The sequence below is a fragment of the Malurus melanocephalus genome, unplaced genomic scaffold (assembly GCF_030028575.1).
Source record: "Malurus melanocephalus ecotype Western Australia unplaced genomic scaffold, MMel_1.1 scaffold_451, whole genome shotgun sequence".
In the NCBI taxonomy this organism is placed as follows: Eukaryota; Metazoa; Chordata; class Aves; order Passeriformes; family Maluridae; genus Malurus; species Malurus melanocephalus.
Window position 1 is genome coordinate 209,903 of NW_026623683.1, and position 16,629 is coordinate 226,531.

The window sequence follows — 16,629 nt, forward strand, 5'->3', positions numbered from 1 at the left end:
TGTCAGCTTAAAAAAAAGTGACTTTACATCCATTATTAAACTTGTGGCTAGGTCATGTTGTAGGTGTAGATGGCTGTTTTTACCTGGGCCACACTCCAGGCTGGAGCACAGTGCTGTTCAGTGCAGTTGTGCTGCCTTTGGAGCCCCACAGGGGAGAATGCATCACTTTTCTGGAGCCAGAGGTATTAAATATGGGCTGCAGGAACAATCAGCTCAGCTTCTGTAGCAGAGCTCTTTACAAGGTCAGTGCCAGTCTGCTGGAAGCCAAATGGCCCARAGGTCCRGGTTATATTCATACTGTGCTCCCTTTACTGATAATTATCAGTTAAAAAAAACCCCATCACTATCTCATGTGTACTTTCTGCCACATTTTCAGCCACACCTGGCTGATTCTTACTACTTGTTAGGAGCTCTGCTATTTCATGGGTTAATTTAATATCAATAAAAGTATGATAAAATTTTTTCCTCAGTTTTTAAGGATCTTGCGTTGATTYTAAAAGAATTTAATAGTTCCATTTTGTGGTGGTTTGTTGTTCTGGACTTTGATTGTATGGATTTAATACTATTTAAAATTAAGTAGAAGTGAAAACTATATTAGGATTTCAGTGAACTTTATAGAAGGACAAATCGTGGGTTAGGGTAGATTGGTTAGAATTTTTTGTCAACAAGTATTTAATGTTCAAAATTCAGAGCTGCTATAACTTTGCATAGATAAAATACTTGATGCTTTTTCTTCTTCTTCAAAAAAAGTAAAAAAACCTTTTAGAAAACAGGTGTTTAAAATTTGAAAATTTAAGACTATGATTTTTCCTAAAAAGAGATTTTAGAAGAATGTGGTGATGAAGAATGATACAGGTGGTCCCAGTCTTGCAGTTCAGCAATAGTTGTGCTGGTTATTTTTTACCCACATTGTGTCTGCATGCTGYTCGTTCCAGAAGAACCTTAAACTCTGGGTTTTTTTTGCATTACATGCCAGCAGTTCTGCAGGAAGTGCACACTCAGATAGTGATAGGCTTCTGTTACTCGGAGTGCCATGAAGTAGCTTTCTAATGATTTCTTCCTTTTCCTGTGCCTSTTAGGGAAGGATTGGTACTTGGTGCACGTGTCACTCACTGTGACAGATGTGAATGACAACGTCCCCGAATGGGCCATGGAGCCCTTCCCCTTCCTGGCTGTGGTTTCCCCTGAGGCTGCAGGAGGTACTGAGGTGTACAAGCTGCTTGCTGTGGATGCAGATGAAGGGATCTATGGAACTGTAGAATATTTCCTCTTGGAAGGTAAATATTAACCCTCCCATTCCTGTGTATTATGCCTCACTATTGTGACTTTTTTGTCTTTTACTCTCAGCTTAATTTTTCCTTCCTCCTGCAAAAGGTTCAYAAACCTTCAGCTCTGTGTGAGAAAAATCAGCTTTTATTGATGGTATGGACAGATTTCCCTGCAAAGATGGTTTCCTGCCCATATACATCCCTGGGGATGATGGGGACTGGGGCAGTCAGTATCCCCCAAGGCTTTGGCAAGGGGGTGGCAGTGGGGACTGCCTATTCATGAGAGAGTCAGTCTGTGCAGGAGTAGTTTGTTGGGTGRAGAGGRAGGTTAATGTTCCTATCCCCTACARGAGWCATGCTTTTCATTAATTTGTGACAMATTTTTGAAAGTCTGKATTCTGTAAAGCTAGTACAGACTYAGTGATAATTTTTTTGTATCTCTCTTAAAAGAAACTTTAATAGTAGATCAGAAGTGTCTSAGAAAAAGGGGAGCAACAGTACCTCTATGCTAAAGTATTTTCTGGTAAGGGTCAAAGAACAGCAAAGTATTGGAGGATAAAAGAATGAGGGAGAGAGACTGTTTACAAGAGCTTGGAGTGACAGCGTGAGGGGGAATGGCTTCCCAGTGCCAGAGGGCAGGGCCAGATGGGAGATTGGGAAGGAATTGTTCCCTGTGAGGCTGGTGAGACCCTGGCACAGGGTGCCCAGAGAAGCTGTGGCTGTCCCTGGATCCCTGGCAGTGCCCAAGGCCAGATTAGACAGGGCTTGGAGCAACCTGGGACAGTGGGAACTGTCCCTGCCCATGGCAGGGGGGGGATGAGATGAGCTTAAAGTCCCTTCCAACACACACCATTTTATGATTCGATGATAAAGCAGACTGATAATTGTCCAGAGAAGTGACATGCAATTTTGAAATGCAATCATGAATGTAATGACTGATTTCTAAGTCCTGAACAAACTTTTGAACTTCGGCATCCATGCTGATCCTAAGCCAAAGCCAGCTTGGGAATTSATACCATATTCTCCTCTTGATTTTAATCAAGTGAAATTTTTTTTAGTGAAAAGAGTTTATGGATTTGTTCTTTTTAGGTGGTGAAGACAGATTTGAAGTYGAGAAGGACACTGGATGGATTAAAACAACAGGTTTGCCATTGGTGAGAGACAAGGAGTATTTGCTGACTGTACTAGCTGCAGACAAACTTGGAAGCAGAGGATCTCCAGCTTCTGTTTCTGTAATTGCTGGATTTCGACCACCACAGTTCACCAACATGTCATACTTTGTGTATGTTCCTGAGAGTACTCCACAAGGAGAATCGTAAGTAACAGCTCAAAATAATGCAGTGATGTTGTGTTCTTGGTTTTGACTTCTATTTGATCTCCCCAAAGCCTTGGTATTGTTTGTGAATCATAAATAGRTACTGTGAGAAGCAATTTAGTTCTCTTAGCAAAATTGATCCAGACAAAGTTTCATGATGTATTTTTAGTCACCCTTTTGTAGGTAAAAGTGGTATTGAATAATTGTGCTTTCTTACTTTTTGAAATGATATGGAAAAGATTAGTAGATGTTGATTGTATCTTTATTTTCAAACAAAATGCAGAATATCASTTAGTACTGTTACATCATGAAGAAAGGCAACCTGTGCAAAAGAATACATTCATTTTATGTGTCAAATTGGAGAAATGCCTTTTCCACCAATTAAAAATTGGAAAAAACCACGACTCACCTGTCTTTATCAMAATGTCAACCTGAGCAAAAATGAAGCAGCCACAGAACTTGTAAWTTTCTCCATCCTTTGTCTAACCATGTCAATTGAAATGTCACAGAAAATGTCCTAAGTCCACCTGATTACTCAGTCCTTGCTTTTCCAAACTGTTTTTTTCTTACAGCGAATATTTTGTTTTCCACTTGAATTGAGAATACTTCTGTTCAGTCAATATTCTCCTTCTGTGACAATTCAACTGTTATTCATGTTTATATTACCTGTGGTAGTAATACATCCTTCAGTCTGCAACACTCAGTTTTACAGTGTCTAAATAACCAAAGACTGTTAAGATTAAAAAAATAAAATAGTAGATGCAAGGTTTTTCTTTAAAACTGCAAAAATTTTGAACTGTRTAGGTATTAAAGAAATTGAATACTTGCAAAATAGTGTAATATCTAACAGGAACCTGATGTCTTGGTTTCTAAAATGTTTAGAATTAAAAATAACAAAATTATTCATAGCTATTTTTATCATTAYTTTTAGTTTTGCACATCTTAGATGATAGTAGATTAGTCAGTTGGTCAAATGACTTGGTGATTTCCAAAAGGAATGAAGTAGTTCGTGTGGTCTTTAAATCTGGAAAGGTTTGAATATACAAAATGAAAGTGTGAAAAATGTTTCTGTAGTGTGTTGGCCAGAAATAGCCATGAAAATCCATTTAGAATACTAAAGTTCTCATATTTAAATCGGACCAATTACCCAAATATGCACAACAGAGTTGCTGTCACGCACTGGATTTTTGGGTTTAGGATTTCTCAGTTAGAGCTCAATTTAAGGCTGCTGCTGAGCAGAGGATTGTTACCAAATCTTTATCTTCCTTTGGTCTGTCTGTAACTCCAATCAGCTACAGCTCTGTGGGCAGGCTGAGCTGAGGACATCCAAAGACAAAAGAGGCAAAAAAAGTTTTCAGTTGGATTGTTAAATGTGCTCCCAGCATGGCCTTGAGTTTTTCTGTGCTGATAGAAGAGGAGAGGCGGCTTGAACATGCAGCCAGGGTAGGAAGACAGAAGGAGGGCAGAATAATTCCTCTTGGTGGGAATGCAGAAAATGCAGGAGGAAACTAAAGGGAGATAAGGACCTCCAGCAATGGGTCAGTAGTGCAGCAGAGGAAAGTGAGAGGACAGCAGCATGGAAACACAAGGGGGAAAAAGGAGTTTGCACAAAATGAGTTTGTGTTTTTTGACTGCAGTTATCACAGGATCACACATGTCAGTGTGTTCTGGAAGACGGAACTCTTCTTCTTAAAAACTTCTATATTAAGGCAAGAGACACTTGAGGAATTAGTATTTTGGTTTTTAAATACTTAGTCTTGAATGTCTTCTTTTACTTCTTATTGTGGGTGTTTCCACTTGAAGGCTTTAAACACATTGGACTTTGGTGGAAAAAAGATAGTGCCAGATGAGCTAAAAATCCATGATCAGTGTAAGCTGTAACACATGCTGCTGTTAGGGCCTTGCTTTTATCCTTTCACAGTTATCTGTTGAAATTTTAGGATCTTATGACTGCAGCAAACTTACTGTGCTCTTATTAAAACAAATCTTTTTCATCTTGCTTTATCTTATAGCTTCCTGCCTGAAAACCATCACTACCATAGAAGGAAGTTGAAGTAGGCAAATTCAGCTGCATCAGAAATTAAATCCTCTGTTCCTTCATTTTTAATCCTTACTGTGTTCTGCTTCCAAGAATTYTGTCTTTATCTGTTTAACCCCAAGGTGATAGAACCACTGTGTAACAAAATGCTTGAATTTGGTGTTTAGATACAGCTGTCACTGACTGCATTGAGGATACCTCTGAGCAGACCTACAGGGTTGCACCATCATTTCTGATATGCATCGCTTTTGTCATATTTTTCAGAATGTTGTATTATGTCCTTGAGCCCTCTCTTTTTATTTTTTTTTAATGCAGCTTTCTTACAGTCACTGCTGTGTCATATCAAAAGAAATCCCTGAGCTACAGTTTGCTCACTAATCCTGGGGGACTGTTCAGYATTGATCAGGCAACAGGAGAGATCAGTGTAACTCGGAGTGTGGATTATGAAAGTGACCCCCACCAGTATCTTCTTTTGGTCAGAGCAGAGGARAACGAGGAGCAGTTCAGTAGTGCTGCTGAGGTAGGTGCTCCCCTCTGGCAGCCTGTGTGCATTTCCATTTTCCTCCATCCTTTTGAATTCTGTACAGATTCACCAGGAGCCCCCATTTCCCCATGCTGGCTGTTCAGCTGCCCATTTTAAATATCTTTCTGTCTGTGGYGAGATGTTGAGGRCTGGTTTGGGTACTCTTAGAGTTCWCTCTRAGATCMTCTAAAGGCTGTTTCTGAGGGATYGATATGTCTCCTCTTATACATCCCAAGCCTTCTCTGGTAAGACACACAAATGGATGTGGCTAAGCCAGACATGAGGTTTTGTCTTACTCTACATTCATCAAGTATGATGTGTATTTGAGATTATTCCACTCTAAAACAAAGGCAGAACAAAGAATTACTTGTTTTGTATCAAGGACACAGAGTGAAAAGAGAGTAAAACAAGAAAGTAATAAAAATTCACTGATATTAAAAGATGATGGTTCATGGTATTTTAGAAAGCTGTTGGATAGCAGAAATATTGCTAAGTATGGTTATTACAGTTATTTGAATTCAGAGATTCRCTGAGCTGGGAAAAGCATGCTGTGTGAGTTTGTTCCTGATGCAGGAAATAAGATAGGGAACAGGAGACAGAATTATTAGGATCAAGTGTGAGGACACAGGGAGACAGGAAGCAGTATGTCAATGTAACAAACCCTGGCTGTAGTACACCACCTGAGAGTTTCTGTTGCCCCTTTTATGTACTACAAGGTGAAGAATGGTAAAATACGACTCAAAAGAGGATTGTGGGGTGATTTTACAAATACTTTTAGCCTAGATGTAGTTCAACCTGTACCTGTTTACACTGATAAAACCTCAGCACTTGAGAGAGCAGCTCTAGTTTCTGCATGTGTGCTCTGTAAGGCTCTATGGAATACACCTCTGCCTTGCTCTGTAATGCAGAATGACTCAACAACTGCATGAACTGCAGCACGATGAGCCACCWTACAGGCTCATTTACACACTCCTGTTGGGAGTGTCAGCTGTGCAATTGTGGACTCATACTTGACACAGGAATAAGAAAAGAAAGCGTTTGTAAAGATGTTCGTAGCAAAATTGTTATATCTTGCTTTACCAGCATCACAGAATATCCTGAGCTGGAAGGGACCCACAGGGATTGAGTCCAACTCCTGTCCCTGCACAGACACCCCAACAATCCCACCATGTGCCTGAGAGAATTGTCCAAACACTCCTGGAGCTCTGGCAGGCTTGGGGCTGTGACCATTTCCYTGGGGATCAGTTCMACTTATATCTGATTTGTGCTGCTGTAATTGAATTCAGAACTTGGTCTTGGAGATTYATACTGCTAAAATGTAATATGCTTGGCAGTAGAGTTTTTAGTGTTACAAATCACAGAAATGTTGTAAGATAAGATAATGGGAAAAGGTGCTTGGCAAGCAGATGGTTCATTTTCCCTTAAATTAGTAATAAGGAATAACTAAAGGAGGTGCAGGGTGAGTGGAAAACATTGCTGCAGGGTCAGGGACTTGGCAATTCCTAGTATCTTGGAATGTAATATTTCAATGGCAGTCAGCAGGAAAAAGAGAAATCTAAGAAAAATGTCTTATCCTATAGCTGCTGAAGACTTCAAGGATGTTTTTGGGAAATTGTTCCACACTATATTTCCGGAGGAATGAAGTTGTTCCCTTGATTCACTTAGCTGTTTAACATTCCTCTCTTCTCCATGAAGGTTTTGGTTGTAATCACAGATGTGAATGATTGTGCACCCGAATTTCATCAGTCGATTTACAGCAAAGTCGGTGTTCCTGAAACAGTTCCTATGACAACTGCACTTCTCCAAGGTTAGTGCTCCTGAAACCATTTATTACATTCACTGYATTTTTCTCCCTTGCATTAGTTAGAATTCAGTTCAGAAAGCAAAATGACCTGTCCCAGTGTGGGTAGCTGCAGCTCTCTGAGGGCAGRTGGCACCTTGTAGAATCATGTCAGAGTTATTTACTGCTGCCACAGCCCAAACAATTTTCKGGGACAGGAAGGCAAAGGAAATAGATTTTCCTTGTGGGATTTTGAAGTAACAGAACTTYGTTGTGGTTGGTACTATAGCAGAAGTCTCATAGTAGCAGTCTTGCTACATTTCTTGAGGAAGAGTGTGATCATGGATCATARGTTATCGACACCTCAGCTCACCTTCTCTGCCTGTCTCTGAGAGTCCTGTGTGGRTTTGCTGTGGGAATTCTGCTCTCTTGCATTAAACAGTTTAACTGTTCTAGATGAGGTTTTGTTTGGATGCTTGACAGGAAGACATTGYTTCTTCCCAGAAGAAGAACTTGAGCTTCAAGAATGTGAGACCAAGAACTTGAGCTTCAAGTGGTGGTGCTTTGTAAAGTGTAGCAATAAAATGAATTTATATCAACTAAGCAGTTGAACAAGGGCCTTGTATTAGTCTTTAACCCTTACATAAACTTTCTCTAAATCTGGAGAGGGAAAAGAAAATTAAATTGCAGGAATTTTTTTTTTCCTAGTAAATAGGATTTTATAACCTCCTACTGTTCTACTTTGTGATTTATCCTGTGCTAATGGTAGTTTGTCAGTTACTGTTCGGGTACTTGCGCTTTTAGCATAGATTTTTTTTTAGGTTATGAATAGGATCTGCCAAACACATAATGTGCATCAGTTGAATAATATATGTAAATAGTCCATCTTTAATTGCACAGTGTGTGATATGAGTGATTTGAAGTCAGCAGKATAGGTCAGGTGGACATGAGAATATACTTCTCTGTGTGGAAATATATTCTTGATAGTACAGGGCTCTTTAAACCCAGCAAAGTCAAGATCTAGTATCTAAATTCTCCAAGGGATTTGACTTGTTTTTGAGTAGTGATTAGATCACTAAAAAGCACAGGAAACAGTACAGTTTTCTGAATGATTTCAGGCACTGCATGCCAAGGCAAGTCCTGCTACAGTAGYAGTAAATGTACATTCCAATTCACTAACTTTGAGCTACACAATGTCTTTCTGTTCTTTTCTAACAGYGACAGCCACTGACTGTGATTCAAAGGAGAATGCCCAGTTGCTATATTACACACTGAGCCAAGACTTCAGTATCACTTCTCATGGCACTATTTTTCCAGCAACACGGTTGGACTACGAGCGACCAAACCATCTTTATGAGTTCATCATCATGGCTGTAGATCAAGGGGAAGAGCCCAAGACTGGGACAGCAACTGTAAGGATCCAYGTCTCAAATGTGAATGATGAAGCACCTGAGTTTTCTCAGACAATGTAAGTACATGTTCCTCACACTCTGTAATCTTTTACTGTTGCTTTTTGTATTTTGGTTGAAAGGTTGGTCACAGGATGGTAACCAGCTTTGGTTTGATCACAGCTGAGCTGGACTGACAAATCTGGGGTAATATTTTGACTCTGAGTCCCTCAGTTTAGGAAAAAAAAAAAAAAAAAGGTAGTATACAGACAATTTCTCGACAGATCTTGCACTTACATTTTTTCCAGTATGTGCTGAAAGACATGGTGCAATAATTTCAGGTTATGCAGTTCAGGAACAGCCCTCCACCACCAGAGAAAATCAGGCAAAAGAAAAAGCAGGCAACAGAGTATTGCTATCAGTCCTCACCCAGAGACTTGGGGGAATTTTGCCTTTTAATTAGGGAATTTAAACTTAGAGTCAGCAGTCTGCATCCCTGGTTTATTGTTGYCAAAGAAAAATTCTTAGATGACACAATCCTAAATAACAACTGAATTATCAAACTCACTTGATAAATGCCAGTAAGTGGGATTCACTTAATTTAGTCCCATGCCCCACAAACTGTATGTRTATTTCTTTTTCTTCTAAAGCACCAGTAAGCACTTTTCTTCCATAGCTGGGACTCAGAAGCATCTGAAGCAATGCTGAAAGTATTACAAACTTGCACTGATGTAAGAGACTTAGTGATGGAATTCCCAGTCAGCTTCTACACCAGCCTTCTACTCTTAAACACAGAATTTGCTCGGAACAAAACCGAGGCAAAGATTTCAGTGATGCTGAGCTTGGGGTTTAGCTGAACAAAGCATCAAAGCATTTTGAAAGTCCTTGTTTTATGTGAAGATAACCTCTGGCTTCAAAATCTTGTGCCTTCSTTTCTTTTCTAAACATTGCTTAGGAGATATGGCTTGGAAAATTTGTTCTTTTGTAATTTATTATTGGATCTCTCCGTATTTTCAAATATTAAACCGGGTTTGGTTTTTCACTTCTCTGCCAATGTCTATTTTTCATTTATTTATTTGTTTTATTATTCAGAGACATTGAATATTTATCTGCATCTGTTCCTAATGTTTTAATCAGAAATGAGTGATATTATTTAAGATGCTGTAAACATCTCTAACCAATTGGAAACAAAAACATGGTTTAAAAAATATCAAAACCCTGCTAGCTCTTATTTGTAAAGTTTACTGAAGAATATGATGAAAATAAGTATTATTTTAAATTACTAAACCTTCACWAGAAGATTTTCTGTTCTTTGTGCAATAGCAGGGAAGCTACTGTTGTGTGTATGTGTAGATTGGCATTGGAATTGAATTAATTTCCTGGAATACTAATTATCTCAAGTTYTTGGTTAATTAAACTTTAATTTTGCCTCACCTTTCCTATTATGAAAAAAATCTTGAACCCAGAGTCAGACAGAATTTAGTTGAAATTTTCCATGAACCAGAATCATTGTGAGCCCATGTAAATTGGGGCCTGTTGAGAGACTGTTTGCAGTTAATGTGCTCTGTGGCAGTCTAATGCAGATCTAGGTGATGATGTTGTCCTTCTAGCCCTTTGTTTAAACAGATTTGCAGTCCAGTATAAACTCATGATTCCTTGCCAYGAGCTTTCTTTCATCACAGTTATTCTTTATCTCTGTTATGAAATGCTTGAGGCTACCACTCTGTTTCATGTTGTCAGTTTTTACTTTCTCTTTTCAAGAGATCTTTTCTGAACTCCTCTCTCCCTGTATTTCATGAAAAAAATTATCAGAATTTCTGTTCATTTGCTTTCCAGATGCAGAGTTAAGGCAGTGTCTTGAGGGTTGTGACTTAGCTAAGCCAGAATAATTTACTTCTTTTACTTCATTGCATATAAAATTGGGGGAAGAAAAAAGGCTGTTTCTGCAAAGGTTTCATTGAAAAAACAGGTATCTTCACAACAAAAGCAAAGGGAAAAGTTTTCTGTGCATCCATTTTCTTTTCCTTTAAATTTTTTCTCTTCTCAGCATATGGCCAGTGTGTCCATAAGCACTCTAACCCAGAGATGTTTCTGATTTATATTGGATACAGCCAGCTGCAGTTCATTCTCCGGGCTGAGCTTTGGGATATCTGCTGTGGACAGGCCTGTCAGATGCTTAGTCTAACCCATGCTCAATCCAGTCAGATAAAATAATAAATATTTGGGACTTTGCTAAAGCAGGGGGCTTTTCTACTCCAGAGAGCATTAAGCTTAGGCTGATAATGCCTCTTAAGAGCTTACARTGTCAGTGATGTGTCTGGACTTGAGCAGAGATTTTTGTAAAACTGACATTATGCACATATCCTCTACATCTCACTCTCATCATAGTCCTGCTGGGGCAAAGACTGCACTGAAAGCCTTTTGAGGGCTTGTGTCARAAACTGCTGTATGAGAACTGCTTTACCTTAGCAAATGTTTGCTTGGAGTCTGTCAATCATGAAGCTCATTTTTTAAATGAAAAAAAAACCCCAAGTGAATTTTGCATTTGGCACAAATGTTGCACAGCTCAGCTTCAAAGTTGTGGCACTGCTGGAAGTTTGCAGTGGAAACCTGTGGGGGTAACAACAGAAAGATGTAGATGGTTGGGTAGAGCATCAGTCCTGTCATTTAACTGCTGTACAAAGAAGCATCCTATCAGACTAACTGTGTTAATAAATTACAAACAGGTCATTAGTAGGTGTTGTAAAGCTTAGTTCTCTATATGTTGTATCCTGTTTAGACTCATAAACGTGCTGTTTGGGTTTTTTAACAGCTACAGGAGTTTTGTTTCTGAAGATGCAGGCCCAAACACTCTGATTGCYACAGTTAATGCTGTTGATCCCGATGGAGATGGTGTGACATATGATATTCTGTCTGGGAATCAGAAAGGAAACTTTGTTATCGACCCTAAGAAAGGTAATTATATATTAGCTCTTTGCTGCTGCAGACATTATGTTCTGTTGTCATGCACCTTGAATTTGGTCTTACTGTGAAACTGAAAAGCATATGTTAWCTTTGAATATCTTTTAAATTAAAAAAGTGTAGGAAAGAATGCATATACTCTCTTAAAATATTTTAAAAATCATATAATTTCCTAAAATCTGTATAATTGACCTCTCTTATCTGTTTGCTTTCAGTCAGTAACTTTTAATAGAGTGTTTATTATAGATAACGGGTGGCTTAAGAGACAATAACTTAATAGAGAATGTTATTTTTGATACCAGCGTGAYATTCCAAAATGTCAGACAAGTATCTGAATAACATTTAATGTAAGAAACTGGACATTTGGTTTTTTAAATGAGGCTTTTCTCACCCCATGCTTGTGTCAACATACTGATTATGCTGCTGAGAACAAATATTTCTTGGCTGAATTTACCTGTGTTGTATGGACCCAAAATAATGTGTTTGTGGGTTGAATGAGTKGGTTTATCTCAGTGAAGGCAAAGGTATATAAAAATCTGAAATAAACAGGTATATTTTTCATTTACTCATGCATGAGTAAAACAGATGTGTGGAGAATACTTTGCAGTTTAAGGCATTTATTCTGAAATGACAATTTTTACATATTTTAAACTTCTTTTCAATAGTCACATATTTTCAAAACATGAAAAAAAATCCCACCACATTGCTGTCCTGATTAGAAAAGAATAAATAAAATAAGTGCACGAACACCAACATCCGAGTAGGCTGGCATATCCCTTTAAATTAACAGGATTTATTTGCTGCTCATTAGTTGAAAAAAGAAGAGGATGTTTTGAGATTGAAACAGGCAAACAAATTGAAATCCCATTGAAGGACTCAAGCAACTTAATTAACTTTGGTTAAACTACTTTGTATTTTGAACTGTCAGAATCTGAACTTAGATTTTTTCAAAGGAGAAGCRTTGACAAATAGGAAAGAGTAAGCTGTCCTTAGTTATTTCTTCACTTTATTTCATCAAGTTCACTTAACATGAAATTTTAATTTCAATGCAATCATGGTTTTGCATTATTAATGTTAGATTCTGAAATGTTCCCAAAAATATGGTCTGCAGGTAACTTGTAAGTATTGAATTGTGACCCTGAATTTACTATGAGCTCTTTTATTTCCTTTCTGACTTAAAAATAGAGTTGCAGGTTCCAAGAGTTAAATTTCTACAGATACATTGGCATATGAAGAGGAACAGTGATTTTGAAAGTGTCTAATTGCTACAGTATTAATATATCTGACACTTCTTTTTTTTTTGTTAGAAACAGATTTTTTTTCTCAAAGCATCTTAATGTTTGATTYATAGCATCTCCTAGGATTTAGCTCCACAGTTTTAACATAGAAAATCATGCATAGTTACATTTACACTTTTATGCCAGTTAATTTTATAATCTTTGAAAATTAATTTTAGGAACATTAGCACTTTTGCCAAAACACTTTTGGGCTTTTGTTGCTGAATAAACCAGAAAAAGTTTACACAGTGGCTTGCAGCAGTTTCTTTTCAGGAATGATGTCAAGGGAGTAGTCTGTATCCTCTTGTAGCAGAAATATGGAGGTGAAGTGGAGAAGTGTCAAAGATAAGTGCTGCAGCTAAAACAATACATTTGCAGGCAAATTGAGTGACATYGATGCTGTGAAAATACTCTGTTCTAATGACAATTGTGATTATTCCTGATGAATAACAGATGTGATGGATGGATGGTGGAGCAGAAGAATGTCAGGCCCTTTCTGCAGGATCTCAGACAGCTGTCTGTGCTCTCTTGCTTTTGTAGCACATCCCTTTCTGCCAGTGCTTTGTGTCCCACCCAGCAGGGTGTGTCCTCTGGGGAATTCTGAGAGCAGCAGAGACTGTGCCTCTACAGCTCAGTGCTGCTGTGACTCTGCTGCAGGAAACTRAACWTGAAGTAGTTTCAGCTGAGCTGTTCATGGCACCTGCAGCGTTTTTCTGTTTGTGGGGGGGTTTTTCTTGGTTTTTTTTTTTTTTTTTTTTTTTTTTTTTTTTTTTTTCTTTCTGCAGCAGATTGATGAAAGCTATTCTGTGCAGGTCAGCTGAGTTGTGGCTGTTGTCTCAGGTTTCTCTGTAGAAGTACCTGCAGACAAAACCTGTTGTGATGTCTTCGTTTTAATAAGGGACTGCAATAAAAACACCATAGTTAAATTAAACTGCAGCAGCCTCGTGGTTTATTAGTGAATTGGTAAGCCAGAATGATTTGTTGTTGTGCTTACTAGTGAGAAGAATAATGGTTAATGCAGAAAAACCCCACAACCTGTTGTTTTTGCAGGGCTCATTAGACTTCGTTCAAGCCCTTTTCCTAAGCTGCAGGGGACAGAATATGTTCTGAATGTCACAGCTACTGATGATAACGCCTCTGGAGGGCCCCATCCTCTCACCAGTACTGCCCAGGTTATTGTGAAAATTGATGATGTCAACAACAACAAACCTGTCTTTCAGAAGGTAAAGATAGGAGCCTCTGTCAGTGGTCCTGGACTGTGTGATACTGTTTTAACGCTGTTGTCACTGCGGGTGTGCAGCACAGGAGCTGTTCAAGAGGTGCTCAGCTTCCCTCTCTCTTTGAGTCCTGTCTTCTTCTTTTCCATCCCTCCCTAAGGCTTTCAGGGCTTGTTCTGCTCTTGTGGCAGAGCAGCTCCTCTGAGCTCCTGTCTGCTCCCTGAACCACTCCTCATCTCTGGCATTTCAGAGGGTGAGGCCAAGGGACACACTTCGGGAGATCCCRTGTGACATACATGAGCAGGAATCCATAGGGATTGCTATCTAGGTGGGGCTTGTTCCAAAATACTCCAAAACACCTCTCTAAATTACATARGCTTCCTTTGAATATTGTATCTATGTAACTAATGAACGAGAGGAATGAGTGTTTTAGCTTAAATAGTGAACTACTGTAAAAAACAAATGTTTGAATTTGGTTTCAGAATGTTAATCCATATTAAAGATCTGTTATCTAAAAATTTCAGGTGTGATATGCTGATGGTTCAGATGTTGATGGGCAATGTTGAATATTTTGAAAATACAGSAACTATTTATGTCAGTCTTGAAAATTCTCAGTAAACTCTCCTTGACAAAGTTACTTTGTGTAGAAATCCCTGTTTGATCAAAGCAGTTCTGTGGCTTGGGCAAGTGTATGCCCTCTTTTTTATTAGRCCTTTGCTGATACAGAAAAATACTTGCATTTGGAAGCAACTTTARCTTTTTCTCCAATGCTTTCATTATTTGGAAAGGCTCAGTGGCCTCACGTTGTGTGTTGTTTGTATAACCACAAAATAACAAGAGAAATYTGTAAACTAATGATGGTACAGATGAAGCTTTAACAGCAGAGCATGGGAATGCAAGTGTAGCTAAATAATTCTTTCTTTATATAATAATTCTCCTGCTAGTATATCTTTAAATCAAATGGTAAGGGAAGTCTTGGATTTTTGTCTTTTTAAAAAAATTTTCTTTCTTTTTTTCCCCTCCCCTCTTTTAGTGCCAGTATTATCGGGAACATGCYTCTGTCTTGGAAAACCAGCCTTCAGGGACTGTTGTTCTGCAGGTTGAAGCCACTGATGCTGATGAAGGAGCCAATGGTATAGTGAAATATGGCTTGATGCACAGAGATGGTGTCCTACCAGCATTTAGTATTCATCCTGACACAGGTAAAGCAAATGTCACAACTGATAACGGCATAGAGAAAGCGCCTTGTAACACTGATGGAAAATAGGCTTAGATAAAATCACACTTCATGTTTTTTCATTTAGTATTTTGACAGCAGACCAAATATAAACTGAATGAACTGCATGAACARGTTTTCCATGAAACTAAGTTTCATACACATCCAGTACTGAACTAAAACTGATGTTTTCCCTGAAACATGGAAGTTCTGCACTGTGAAGTAACTTGTGTGTTTTTGTAACTGGATTTTTAAAACCAAACAAACATATTTTAAGTGCACATTATCTTGCACCATTGTTAGTGGCATATAAATTATTTACCCAGATGAGAGTAGTCTTACAAAAAGCAAAGGAACTAAATCTTAGAGAGTCAAAACTAAGTTCAGACTGGACTTCTGGAGGATAAAAGACATGAAACATTGCTTTACCCTGTACTTACAGTTCTTCAAAAGAAATACCTTTTTATAAACTCATTCTCTTAGTTTAGTACTTATCTCCATTTTCTAAACTTGAATTTCAATTGCATTCTAACTCACATTCCTGTTGTATGTAGATGTAAGTGTAACTGAGGTTTGAATCTGCCTGAGCAGTACAGTGTCAGCTGTTGAAATTGTTAAATCTCAGGGTTGGATCCTKGAACCTGAAGTTCATGCTATAGTTACATTTAACCTATTGCATTGGATCTCAATGTATTGACAGAAAAAGAAATACCTGCATGTAGAATATTGCCAAATGCACAGAATTTTAACTCTTTGRTATTTAATTTGTTTTCAGGAGTTCTGACAACTGTTCAGGTATTTGACCGAGAAAAACAGAGGGAATATCCCATCACTGTGACAGCAACAGATCAGGCAGCGGAGCCACTCATTGGAATATGTCAGATAAATATTGTCATCCTGGACCAAAATGACAATGACCCCAGATTTGAAAACACCCACTATGAATGTAATTGAGAGTCATTGGATAGAGTTTCAGTGCCCTGACTGTGAGCGTACCCCATGTCTCAGATTTTYGGGTTTTTGCCTTTCCTGGCAGTAGAATATGTGACAAACTGTGGTGCAGCCAGAGATGCACTTAGCTTATTTAATTGCAGAGCTGTTGTTCTGTGTAATGTGTGATGTAACAGATACAGCTCATAGACCTGTCTTGTGGGAAATCCCTTGAAACAATAGCCATGTCATTCATACAGAGCAATTCTTCTCCTATCTAAAATACATTTAAAAGAAGTATCTTACATGAAATAAGAATTCCAGATTGTGAATGGGATAATMCAAAGTTTGGATGTGATCTAGAGCTCTGGAGTGATAGCAGCCCTTTAAAATACTCTGTGTGGCCATTGTTCCAAGGAAGAAGTTACACTAAAATAATAATGTATGGCAGTTATTTCTTTATGACTTTTAAGGTGTCCATGGTAGTTTAGCAAATTAATGTTCAATTTGAAATATCCTTTTGTTTTGTTAGATTTCCTAAGAGAGGACACAAGGGTTGGGACCAGCTTCCTGCGTGTTGCAGCCCGTGATGATGACTACAGCTCAAACGCTGCCATTACATATTCCATAGCAAAYGATGAACCAAATTATTTACAAATCAATCCTACTACAGGCTGGGTGTTTGTGAACCAGCCCATATCTCAGGTATGGTGCTT

At 38.4% G+C, this 16,629-nt stretch overlaps 1 protein-coding gene across 1 annotated transcript in view; it reads left to right on the top strand.

Annotated features, from left to right (window-relative positions):
• LOC130581955 (neural-cadherin-like) overlaps positions 1–16,629 on the top strand; it is a 59,264-nt gene that overhangs the window by 13,890 nt on the left and 28,745 nt on the right. The window contains exons 2-11 of the mRNA XM_057380378.1: positions 1,080–1,277; positions 2,358–2,583; positions 4,937–5,141; positions 6,840–6,951; positions 8,143–8,392; positions 11,125–11,267; positions 13,601–13,773; positions 14,801–14,969; positions 15,759–15,929; positions 16,446–16,618. Coding sequence (XP_057236361.1) covers positions 1,080–1,277; positions 2,358–2,583; positions 4,937–5,141; positions 6,840–6,951; positions 8,143–8,392; positions 11,125–11,267; positions 13,601–13,773; positions 14,801–14,969; positions 15,759–15,929; positions 16,446–16,618 — 1,820 coding nt within the window. The remainder of the gene's footprint in view (positions 1–1,079; positions 1,278–2,357; positions 2,584–4,936; positions 5,142–6,839; positions 6,952–8,142; positions 8,393–11,124; positions 11,268–13,600; positions 13,774–14,800; positions 14,970–15,758; positions 15,930–16,445; positions 16,619–16,629) is intronic.